This window comes from Teleopsis dalmanni, chromosome 1 (assembly GCF_002237135.1).
Source record: "Teleopsis dalmanni isolate 2A chromosome 1, ASM223713v2, whole genome shotgun sequence".
In the NCBI taxonomy this organism is placed as follows: Eukaryota; Metazoa; Arthropoda; class Insecta; order Diptera; family Diopsidae; genus Teleopsis; species Teleopsis dalmanni.
In genome coordinates this window covers 112,471,694-112,484,473 of record NC_051846.1, presented here as the reverse complement: position 1 = coordinate 112,484,473, position 12,780 = coordinate 112,471,694, and the positions used below count along the sequence as shown (strand labels likewise).

The 12,780-nt window shown below is 39.0% G+C and overlaps 1 protein-coding gene across 1 annotated transcript; it reads right to left on the bottom strand.

Moving 5' to 3' along the window:
* Positions 1-5,393: 5,393 nt before the first annotated feature.
* Positions 5,394-8,183, bottom strand: LOC119665577. Its single transcript, XM_038074803.1, has one exon. It carries the CDS (start codon positions 8,181-8,183, stop codon positions 5,394-5,396), a length of 2,790 nt encoding a protein of 929 aa, XP_037930731.1.
* Positions 8,184-12,780: the final 4,597 nt, after the last annotated feature.

Genomic DNA, 12,780 nt, shown 5'->3' with positions numbered 1-12,780 from the left:
TGAGTTTTCAATAAAACTGATTCCCCATAAGCCTTTTGTAGCATTCGCAACGATTCTGCACACGAAATTTCGTTCGAAACACAAAATTTGATGCAAACTCTTTGTTCAATATTTTTTTCCATTGTTTTTTTCGCAACGCACTACTGAGGTGAACTGGTTTCAACAGCTGCCGTAAACGAACTGTCTGACAAATCGCGCTCATTTTTGGCATAGTAATTGTCCTTAATTGCTGCCAAACTACATAAACTTAAAATATCGAAAAATATACAGCGCGCGAATTTTAAATGAGAATTTCCGAAAACTTTTCGGTCTTAATGTACAGTATGTTGCAATGGATACTCACAATGGCTCAATAATTCCTTTACAACAAATGTACCGATTCCAAATTGCTTGTTGTATTTGCCAGTTGCACTGGAGTATGGCAGAAACTGGAAGATATATCCACTATCTACAGAAAGGGTTCATAGCTTACATTAAGACTGAAAAGTTTTCGGAAATTCTCATTTAAAATTCGCGCGCTGTATATTTTTCGATATTTTAAGTTTATGTAGTTTGGCAGCACTGTCCTTAATTACTATGCCAAAAATGAGCTCGATCTGTCAGACAGTTCGTTTACGGCAGCTGTTGAAACCAGTTCACCTCAGTAGTGCGTTGCGAAATGTCTTCGACGGTCGTACGACCGTCCTGGAAGGCTTTGTACCACTCATAAACTTGAGTTTTCGATAAAACTGATTCCCCATAAGCCTTTTGTAGCATTCGCAACGATTCTGCACACGAAATTTCGTTCGAAACACAAAATTTGATGCAAACTCTTTGTTCAATATTTTTTTCCATTGTTTTTTTCGCAACGCCCTACTGAGGTGAACTGGTTTCAACAGCTGCCGTAAACGAACTGTCTGACAGATCGCGCTCATTTTTGGCATAGTAATTAAGGACAGTGCTGCCAAACTACATAAACTTAAAATATCGAAAAATATACAGCGCGCGAATTTTAAATGAGAATTTCCGAAAACTTTTCGGTCTTAATGTATAACCGAAACGTATTGGTTTTACAAGTTGCAATGTGAATAGTTGCGACTCAGGTATTTCTACAAGACCTCCATAATCTTGTGCATTTGATTCGTATACAACTTCAATAGTACCTAAATACCATCTCACAATTAGACACGCGGAATTCAAAAAAGGGAAATAAATTTTAAAGTCGCATGTAATGTTTGTTGATATTTCATCATCGTCAATCATTTCATTTCAATCATTTCCGATTCACCAGCACGATTATCAGGTGGCAAACATTATTATTCAATAGGTAGCGAAGTGTCACTTGGCGCTAATAAGTCATCTTCATCTCCAATTATCAATAATATGCAATAGTTCCTGATTTCTTAGATATCTTAGGCAGGACTTTAAATTTTATTTACAGTAAAAAATTGACGACAGAACTTTTAGCATGAACAAATATAACCCTACATAAAACAATCAAATTCCGACTAACTCAACCAGCAATTAAATATCAAAAGAGACTTATTACTATTATGCATAGTAAAAAACACAAGTTTAAGTTAATTAGAAAAGTTTGGAAGTTTTTAGATTACTCTCATTTTATTTTATTACCTAACGACAAACATTTATGTAGGGTTGGCAACTTTGTGTCGTTATAAAGATGTCACAAAGAGTGCAGTGAATAGAATCAGTGTAAGTTGAGTTGAAATGCACGACAGTTGTGTGGGGTGTGAACTCTTGTATGAGTTGAAATGTGTTGGACATTGTCGAAGTTGAAAATTGTTAAAACATTAAGATTATACACTACAATAAATTATTAGTTATTAAAGAAAATAACAAAACAGGTCATATATTTCCATAAAAGTTTGATGGCAATTATTTGAATATTACAATTATTGTATCAATGTGGTATGAAATATAATTAAAGTTACAAATTGGCAAACATGGGCCCACAAATGAGGGCTCAACCGGGATTGGTTTATTAACTTTTATGTGGGCGACGTGTATATGGTCGAACAAAATATTAAAAAAAATAACAATAAAATGTTATATATATAATCGTACGCATAAATGGTTATTTCGAATGCGTTAATACCGGCAAAGTGTTGATGAAACCCTAACGAAGTAATTCCGAGAAATTAAAAGAAACTACAAGCAGCATAACATTGAAAGCAGAAAAAGAAACTACAAGCTACAAAAAAGCAGAACGTTGGTAGGAGAAAAATAAGCTACAAGTAGCGAATCAACAAAGAAGCAGAACCTTAGAAGCAGAAAAGAAACTACAAGCAGCGAAACAACAAACGAGCAGAACGTCGACAACAGAAAAAAACAACAACAGGCAAATAAGCAGTGATCAAGTACGACATCGAGGCGCCAGCATAAGTCTGATTTCATCACCTAGAAACACAGTACAAAGAGAAGCTGGGATACAAAAACAAATAAGTCAAATAATTTATGTTTATATTTTTTTTTTTTTGTATTCTGTACGTAATTTTTTTTCATATATCACACACTGTATTTATCGTATAATCTTTTATATCATATAGGTATTGTATTTATGATATATTTATGTAAGAAATGTTGTTTATTAGTGCAGTTATTATGCAAAAAAAGTTATAAAATATTATGAAATGCAAAAAATGTTATACAATGTTACAAAATTTAAGAAATGATATGTTCACTATCATTATAATACGTTCACTACCATGACCGACCGCACACGACTGATTCCTTCGAACCACTGTCGGCAACTGCTCCGTTTCTCTTCTGTGACACACAGCAACTGTCATGATTACAGTGATGCCACCCTGTTACATTTATATTAAGTTATATATAAAATACTAAATATTACACAAAATGGACGACAACACTCTGCAGGGTGCACTGAAGGATAAGCTTAAAGAATCAGGTTTGTCAGTCGTAGGTAGAAAGACGGAATTATCAAACAGGTTGCCAGAATATTTAGGTATCGCGAAAAATAGTGAAAGCATGGATTTAAATAATTTAGGTGATGGTAATGCAGACTGTAAGAGCAAAAATACTGATTGCAGTCGCAGCGCAGGTGCTGCACAGAGTAGAAGCTTTTTACACTTAGGGATATAGAGGATAGTCTGTCACCCTTCGATGGCGATGACAATACAAACGTATGTTAATGGATTCGTGGTTTTGAAGAAAATGCCACCTCAGTTGGTGGAACGATATACAGAAGTACATCTATGGCAAGCAACTCATGAAAGGCTCTGCCAAACTGTTTGTCCGAAGTCATCGAGGAGTGAAGGTCTGGGCCTCTTTAAAATTAGCTTTAAGGGAGGAATTTAGAAGGAAGGTTTGTGGTGCGGAGGTGCACCGTAGGCTGCGAAATCGCCATCATAAATACGGTGAGTCACTACGCGAATATCTTTACAGTCTATAAGAGCTTAGTGGCGATGTCAATCTAGATAACGAAAGTCTTATTACGTATTTTATTGAGGGAATCAAGTCTGAAAATGCTGATACCCATTTACGAGAAAATACGCGGCTCATAGGGTTTAGGTCGGAGTTTTCCCGAACAAAAGTCAACAGAGAAATATACTGAAAGCAGCATGAACAGATTAAATAAAGACAATAAAAAATGCTTCAAATGTGGTGATAGCGAGCACTTTGCCAAAGATTGTAGAAATAACAAAGTAAATTGTTTTAGGTGCGGTAAGCTAGGACATCGATCATTTGAATGTAAAAATGAGAAAAAATCGACGGCTGCAGGAGTCGTGAAGATAGAGATCTGGAATGGGAATCGTGTGTTAAACGGCGGTTTGATAAAATCGCATAGAATATTCAAGGAGGTGTGCATTCAAGGTAAGGTGCTTTTACTGCATTCGTAGACACAGGGTGTGACATAACGCAAATGGGAGTAAGCCATTTTAATGAAGTAGTAGGTCGTGAATATAGTAACCAGGTTACGCCACTATATGGAGTAGGTGGCGGACAAGTATTTACGAAGGAATACATGGCTTTAAACGCCGAAGTCGATGGCATTAGTTTTAGTATTTGCGTTCATATAGTTGAGGATGTCGATGCATTGTTTCCGATGGTGATAGGAAACAATATTTTAGAATAAGTAGATGTGAAATTAAGTGATAATAAGGCAACTTTCTTCAAAAAGTTGATCCCGAGTCGCAGTTGTAATCAGAGGAATAGTGATTCGTATTTGCTAAACAGACAGTCAAGTCCGGTAAACAATGAGGTTGTATGAAAAACAAACACGATTATTTTACACACACGCAAAATGTTTATTTATTTATTCAATTTAGGAAAAAATTAGACTAGAATAATTTATATCTCGCCAAGCCAAATAAACGTGCACACTCCCTGCCAGTCAAGTAAAGAAGAAGGAGAAAGAAAAAGCAAAAAAACGAAGCCAAAATTATCGCTGCCAGATGTTAGGATACCATCGTCAAAAACTACTAAATGTGTGCTGCCATATCGCCTTGTTGCTGCGCCAAATCTCAAACATCCTCCCCGGCTGGACGGGTACGTTCAGGATGCTCCACAAGCCTGCATATTTTTTGGATAGGTCGCATGCATTCGCCTGCTGAATGCTTGATCGTGACTACTCGTACCAAGCCATCTTCGCCTGGGTGAAGTTTAATCACCCTGCCAAGCCGCCAATGTGTTGCTGGTAGATTCTCGTGCCGGATAACCACGACATCGCCTATGTTGATGTTGTCGCCATTATGATGCCATTTGGAACATGGTTGCAAAGTTGAAAGATATTCATCATGCCATTGTCGCCAAAAATGCTGTTGCATTTGCCTTAATTGTCGCCAGTATGATAATTTGTTGCTAGGTACCTTGCCAATAGGTTCATCTGGTACTGCCAATAGAGATCTGCCAATTAGGAAATCTGCAGGTGATAGAGCCATCTTGTCGTCACAAGTGTCATGCAATGGTATAAGTGGACGTGAATTCAAGCAAGCCTCGATATGTACAAGTAGAGTATGTAGCTGATCATAGTAAATGGAATGGGTGCCAACAATGCGTAGTAAGTGCTTCTTCGCTGACTTAACGGCAGCTTCCCATAGACCGCCTTGATGAGGTGCGCCAGGTGGTAGAAAATGCTATTTTGTGCCTCGATTTGCCAATTGCTGTTGAGAATATTCATTATGCCATAGGCTAAGCCAGATCTTGCAAATGGTGGAGATGGGGTGACCCGAGCCTTTGGTAATGTCGCCATACGTTGTTTTAGCATTATGTGTTTATGCCGCCTGCAAATCGCGCATGAGTGTATGCATTGCTTAACCAAAATGCGTGCCTGTAGAATCCAATATTTGTGTCGAATCGTATGAAGCATAATTTGTATACCGCCATGAAGTGTGTCCTGATGCACCTGCCATATTAAAAGCCTGGCCAATGTGCTATCCTTCGGAAGAATGATTGGATGACGCTGTGGCTCTGCCACATTGTGTAGGCGTTGTGTGTAGGCGTCCGCCTACTCGCAATATATTGTCCGCTGTGGAGTTGATGAATGGACTTAACGCAATGAGCTTGCTGGATGTGGATATGGGCTGTGCCTTTTTCAGCTGCTTGATTTCCGCTGCAAAATATTTCGCTTGTTCTGCCTTGATGTGGTGATTTAAAGCAATGTCCATTTCGCCTGTACAGATGTGTGTATGCGAACGAAAACGATGATGTGCCTTTTTGCAACGCAATATGTATGCAGTAGTGCGCAATAGCTTGCCAAGATGACTGAACCGGTCCAACAGATCTATGACGACCAATTCGTCGCCAGCAGTGTAGTGTGTCTGTAATGCGGGTTGACCTATTACCTGCAATGCCTTTACCTTAACTGGTTTTAACTCGCCTTCCATTATTGCCAGCTCTGCTGGTGCACAGTGGTGCAGCTCATTGATTGAATAATCAGTTGAATTAGGACCGTGCCACCATAATGCGTAGTTTTGCAACACCAAAGGGGATATGCCACGACTGGCGCAATCAGCTGGGTTGAGTTTGGTAGGAATGTGATGCCAATGCCTGATATCTGTCATCGATTGAATGCAGCCAACGCGATTAGCAACGTACTGCTTTAATTGTGATGTGTTTTTGCGCAGCCAACATAGAGCAATATTTGAGTCGGAGTATAGAGTGTATGGTACGTACTCCAAATGCAAAGCCTGCCTTGTTTCGTGTAAAAGAGTAGCCAACAATTGCGCAGCACAAAGTTCCAATCGGGGTACTGTTACCGAATGTAATGGTGCCACTTTAGTTTTTGATGCGATAATGTGACTAGTGATATTGCCATTGTGGTTTGTTGCCAAATAGAGTGCTGCAGCCATTGCCTTGACACTAGCATCGCAGAAGCTGTGAAGTTGTATTTGATATCCGGGTTGCATGCCTATCCAACGCGGTATTCGCACTGCCTCCAGTTGGGACAGCTGCCTTCGGTATATGAGCCATTCTTGCAACAGTTCAAGTGGTAATGGGTCGTCCCATGCCAATTTTGCCTGCCCGAGTTTCTGTATGAAAAGTTTAGTCGTAATGATGACTGGTGCCAACATGCCAATTGGATCATATAATTTTGCGGCATCGCTAAGCACTTGCCTTTTCGTAAGATGTTGTGCCTCATAGGAGCTGACCTGATAGAAGAGCTCATCAGTGAGTGGATCCAAGTGTAAGCCAAGAACAGTAGTTTCTGCCAAGTGCGGATTAAGCCGACGTGGATCAGCATCGCCAAGAAGATGTGCCAAGACTTCAGCGCTATTCGATTTCCATTTCCTGAGATGGAACTGACCGTCTGCCAAAACAGATGAGACATCGGCCATGCCAATAGAAGGTGTACTCTTAAGGTAGTCATCTACGTAGAAATCATTCAGGATGCTGTGCAAAGCAGTTTTAGCTCGTAATTCATCTGAGAGTTTATAAGAATTGTCTCTGCCACATTGCTGCATAGCGCGAACAGCCAAATATGTGCCACTGGTTGTGCCATATGTAACGGTAGCCAATTGATATGTGCGAATGGGCTGATCGGATGATTCCCGCCAGAGGATCTGTTGCCACTGCCTGTGCCTCTCGTCAACCTTGACTTGCCTGAACATTTTCTGCACATCAGCTGTGAATGCTATTCGATGCTGCTTGAAGCGAAGCAAAAGGTTAAGTAATAAATTCTGTATTGGGGGGCCAGCGAGTTGTGTATCATTTAATGATATGCCATTCGATGTTTTTGCGGAAGCATTGAATACGACTCGGAATTTTGCCATGACTGCATGATGTGGAATGTAGTATGCCTGAGATGGGTCGCCTGAATGATGCTGAATAGGGTGCATGTGACCAAGTTGTTCGTATTCGCGCATAAAAGCCACATATCTTTGCCTCAGCTCTGAGTTGGATGCCAATTTTCGTTCCAACTGGTGAAATTGCCTGAGTGCCATCTGATGTGAATTGCCAAGTGGTGGAGCATCAGGTGTAAATGGTATTTGTACACAATAACTGCCATCATCAAAACGCTTATGTGTGCTCATGAAAATGCACTCGCAAAGATCAACTGCTGCTAGTGTATCGCCTTTAGCCATGTCAATTTCTTTGGATTCAAATAGCTTGTGTAGAAGGTCATCAACTCGCTCATCAGGCGCCTCCACACGCAATGCCATAGATTGTTCCGCCTTGTAATTATGCACGGTTGCTTCGGCTGGTCCGAATACAACCCAGCCTAATTGCGTATTTTGTGCCACAGGATCATCAAGTTCGCCACGAACTATGCCATCTGCCAACAATTGGCCCCATACGTCTGAGCCAAGCAATGCATCTATAACACCAGTTTCGCCAAATTTCGGGTCTGCCAAAGGCAAATTGCGTAAATGCTGCCAACAGTTTTCCATGATTGGAGCCACAGGGATTGCTGAGGTAATTTTGTTGATGATGTAGAATTCAACATCCAAGCCAAATAAAGCATTGACAGTCGAAAATATGCGCAAGACTGCCCGGCCATTAGTATATGAACGATTGCCACTGCCAACGCCTTGTAATTGCAATGCACTTTTCTGCTTCCGCAGAGCCAGTTGATTAAAATATCGCGTACTCATTAGACTTACCTGAGAGCCTGGATCGCATAGAGCTCGACACGAGTCGATATCGCCAAAGCCATTTAAGATGCGTATTTGTGCTGTTGCCAAGAGTATAACCCGATTGCCTATAGTAGCGAATGTCTGCATTGAATGGTGTAGTCACTGATGCACACGTGGTGGGATGCCAGCCTGGTTCGGTTTCGCTGGTGCCTGAGGTGTAGTTTGTGCCTGCTGTTTGGACTCTTGCAAAGGAGGAGTTTGCGCTGGTGAACTTCGGCATAGTAGAGTGTGATGCCTGCCATTGCATAAGCGACAATTAGTTGAGCCACATGCCTTAGTAGAATGTCCAGGTTTCAAGCAATTGAAGCAAAGATTCGAGCCTTTAAGCAATGTGAAGCGCTCCGCTGGTGAGCAAGCCAATAGCCTGGTGCAGTTGCCTATTTGGTGCGATGCGTCATTGCAAAACTGGCAGTGGCCTGAAGTAGTTGCTATTAGGTTTGTCCTCATTAGACGTGAGCCTGGCCTTTTATGATCAGCCTGAGATGTGCCACGATATTGTAGTGTAGCGGTCTTGCCATCAGATTTTGGTTTGCTCTCCATTGCTTGCCAAACAGTGCCAACTAGACTGTGAGCTCGTGTCTCTAAAAATGCAAGCAAATCATGCGCAGTTTGTAGTTTTTCGAAGTGTGCCTGCAATGTTGCACGATCTTGCTGCATGCCAACGTTGTCATCTGCCAGTATTTTTGCAGCTACCAGCTTTAATGATGACCACGCAGCCGTACGCCTATTTAGGGCAGCCATATTTTCTTCGTATAAAAACGCCAAAAAGCCAAAAACGCAATTTAATTTTTAAATAAAAACCGAAACTCCCGGGTTTCGGCACCAACAAATATATGAAAAACAAACACGATTATTTTACACACACGCAAAATGTTTATTTATTTATTCAATTTAGGAAAAAATTAGACTAGAATAATTTATATCTCGCCAAGCCAAATAAACGTGCACACTCCCTGCCAGTCAAGTAAAGAAGAAGGAGAAAGAAAAAGTAAAAAAGGTGATGAAGAAAAGGACCGAATTTGCCGAATGATTGATGAATATAGACCGAAGAAGATCAATAAATCATCTGTCGAAATGAAATTAGTTTTAGTTGACGAAAAGCCGATTTACGAAGGACCGAGAAGAATGCCTTACGCTGACCAAGAAATTGTTGAGAGCCAAATTCAAGATTGGTTAAGTGAGGGTATTATTCGAGAGAGCAATTCCGACTTTGCATCACTAGTGGTATTTGTTTCCAAGAAGGGTGGAACTAAACGGCTCTGTTGTGATTATAGAAAATTGAATAAGAAAATAATAAGAGACAATTTTCCTATGGCAATTATAGACCATGTGTTGGCCAAGTTACAAAAAGCGAAAAGGTACACAACGTTAGATTTACAGAATGGATTCTTCCATGTGGCTGTCACTGAAGATTCTCAAAAATATACAGCATTCGTGACTCCGAGTGGTCAATATGAGTTTCTCTTTGTACCATTTGGTATTTCCAACTCTCCCGCCGTGTTCTGTAGGTTCATACAATCGATGTTTCGAAAATTGATGCAGGATGGTACAATTGTTGTGTACATGGACGACATTATTATCCCTTCGAATACAATTCAGGAAGAAATGGAAAAGTTGGAGGAAGTCTTAAGATTAGCTGAGTCGTATGGGCTGCGAATAAAGTGGGAGAAAGGCCAATTTTTGAAGACAAAAGTAACGTTCTTGGGGTACGTTCTGGAAATTGGTACGGTCAGAGGAGAAGTTTAAAGCAGTCAAAAAGTTTCCGTTACTATTCTATAAAAAATCGCTACAAAGATTTTTGGGACTAGCTTTGTACTTCCGGCGTTTTGTACATGATTTTGCAAGAGTGGCAAAACCGTTGTCGGACTGCTTGCGGAAAGATTGTTCATTCCGCATTGCGGACGAAATAGTTGTGGCAGTCCAACAGCTGAAGTGCTTGTTGATAGGTGCTCCGGTGTTGACATTGTTCAACGCAGAAGCATACACCTAAATACATGCTGATGCTAGCATGTTTAGTTATGGTGCTGCTCTCATGCAGCGAAATTCTGAGGATCAACAAATGCACCCAGTTGAATATATGAGTAGGAAAACTACAAAACCAGAACAGAAGTATCATTTCTATGAATTGGAAGTGTTGGCTGTCGAATCAGCATTGAAAAAGTGGCGCGTTTATATTTTGGGTCACAGAGTTTAAATAATGACTGATTGTAAAGCTTTTTCCATGACAATGAATAAAAACGATGTACCACCAAGGGTGGCAAGATGGGCGATGTTCCTTCAAGAATTCGATTATAAAGTTGAACACCGAGCTGGAACAAAGATGAAGCACGTTGATGCGTTAAATAGAGTCTATTGTTTGATGGTAGAAAGTTCACTAACGAATCATGTTAGGGAGGCACAAATTCAAGATGGTTGGGCAAAAGCCGTAAGACATGCCTTGAAAGCAGGTACGTATGAAGATTTTTATATTCATGCTGATATCTTGTATAAAGATCAAGTAAAAGAGCTTTTAATGATACCTGCAGATATGAAAACAGAAATTATAAAAATGGCACACAAACAGGGACATTTCGCATCTAAAAAAACTTTAGAAATTTTACAAAGGCAATATTATATTCCAAACGCATCCACGAAAGTTGAAAAAGTCGTTAAATCATGTGTAAAGTGTTTGGTAGCTAACGCAAAAGAGGAGATAGACCTCTTGTTACCTCTTGTTAAGAGCACATAGGGCCAATGACGGCCCTATGTGTGAATAATAGTGAAAATTGGTATAAATTCGTTGGGCGCGTCCAACAATTTATTAATAGCATTTCGCCACAAAGCACTAAGCATGCACCGTTTAAAGTATTGACAGGATTTGATATACGTATCCAAGATAGTTTGGGTTTAAGAGAGTTGTTAGATGAAGAGTATCTATTACAGTTAGATCGTCAGCGGGATGAAATACGAGATGAAGCGAAAGCAAACATATCAAGTTTACATAAAGAGAATAATAAGGGGTCGATAAAGAAAGAGTTAGAGAACAGGAATATAAGGAAGGGGAGTTGGTTGCCATTAAGCGAACTGAACTGGGTACAGGTATAAAACTAAGACCGAAATTTCTGGGACCGTACAGGATCGTGGAAAAGTTGGGGAAGGGTCGTTATAAAATAGAGAAAGTGGATGAAAACGAGGGTCCGATTAATACCTATAGCGTAGCAGAGAATATGCAGAAGTGGGGTCATTCGGGGCGAACGACATGTCAGAAATAGCCGAGTTGTGAGGTTGGCAACTCTGCTTTGGAATTAAGATGACACAAGAAGTGCAGCGAATAAAGTTCAGTTGAAGTTGAGTTGTTATGCGCGGCGGTCGTTGGGAAATGCAGTGTGCATGTGCGTCGTAGAAATTGTTGAAGTAGACAATAAGTTAAGTTAAAACATTGTCAGTACAATTGATAAAACTTACTAAATTCAAAACAAACCTGGAACTACAAGTTTATATTTAAAAGTATAATAATTAATTAATTAATTCATTACATTACATATTGTATAAAACGGGGTATTATTTACTACATATATATTCTTTAAAATCTTAATTTTAAATAGCAAAAGACAAAAATTGTATTCGTCTGTTCATTCTTGAGATAACGGGATAAAAGTGTAAATATAGGCCCCATAAAGACTGATTCTGCTTTTGTCTGAAAGTATCACTTGTTTCTAGAACTCCGGAGGTTTATTTATGTATTTCTTTTAAATTCCTATTTCTTTAAAATTGTCCTCTACGCGCTGGACTGATGAATGCGTTCTTCCAATAGTTTTACTAATTTTTCGGAAACATTTTCCATCTTTCCATAGTTTAATAATTTTTTTTTCATATACACTGATTTCTTTTCTCCTTGCTTCCATACTTTAAAATAGTTATTACTTAAAAATTAATTGATCACTGAGCTCGCTTAATGTTGAATTCAAATGCTTAAGAATACCAAATGAGCAAAAATAAGAACAAACTGCTTAAAAATTAGCGATATTATCTAAACAAACAAACTGTACGCAGACTTTTTGTTATCTCAAGAATGAACGAACAAATACAATTTTTGTCTTTTGCTATTTAAACTTTAGATTTCAAAGAATAAGTATATATAAAAATTTTAATTGAAAATATTTATTTATGTTGTCTTTCTTTGTCACATATCAAAATTTGTGAGGTGTACGCAGACTGTATTGGCTATGTTTATATATATAGCAGGGGAAAATCAAACAACCTACAAAACTAAATATACAAGTCACTACTCATTTATGTTATTATAATTATTAAATCGTATTTAGGTATAAAACTAATTCGTAAAACATAAATTTAGGCATAATCTAATTACAGATAAAATTATATTATTTGCATACAAATTTTACACACATACATTGCTTACAATTTTGCATAACTTTATTCAATGCACAAAACCAACAAAAAACCAAAACAAAAAGAAGAAATCCATACACATTCGCTTATACAAAACACAAGCAACTAACGCATAAGCAAGCACGTTGCAAACGCATAATAGTCAAAAATGTAAAATTGACTATTAGCAAGCAATCAAAATGAAACCAGCAGGCCGATTCCACTAATCACTATCGCTAAAACTTCAATCTCTTCGCTAAAATTCTTAAATAAGCGATTCGCTTATTTTAGGAGAATTAGCGATTGTGCGATT

Coding starts and splice junctions, on each gene's coding strand:
- LOC119665577 (XM_038074803.1), bottom strand. CDS start 8,183: ATGCAGACATTCGCTACTATAGGCAATCGGGTTATACTCTTGGCAACA.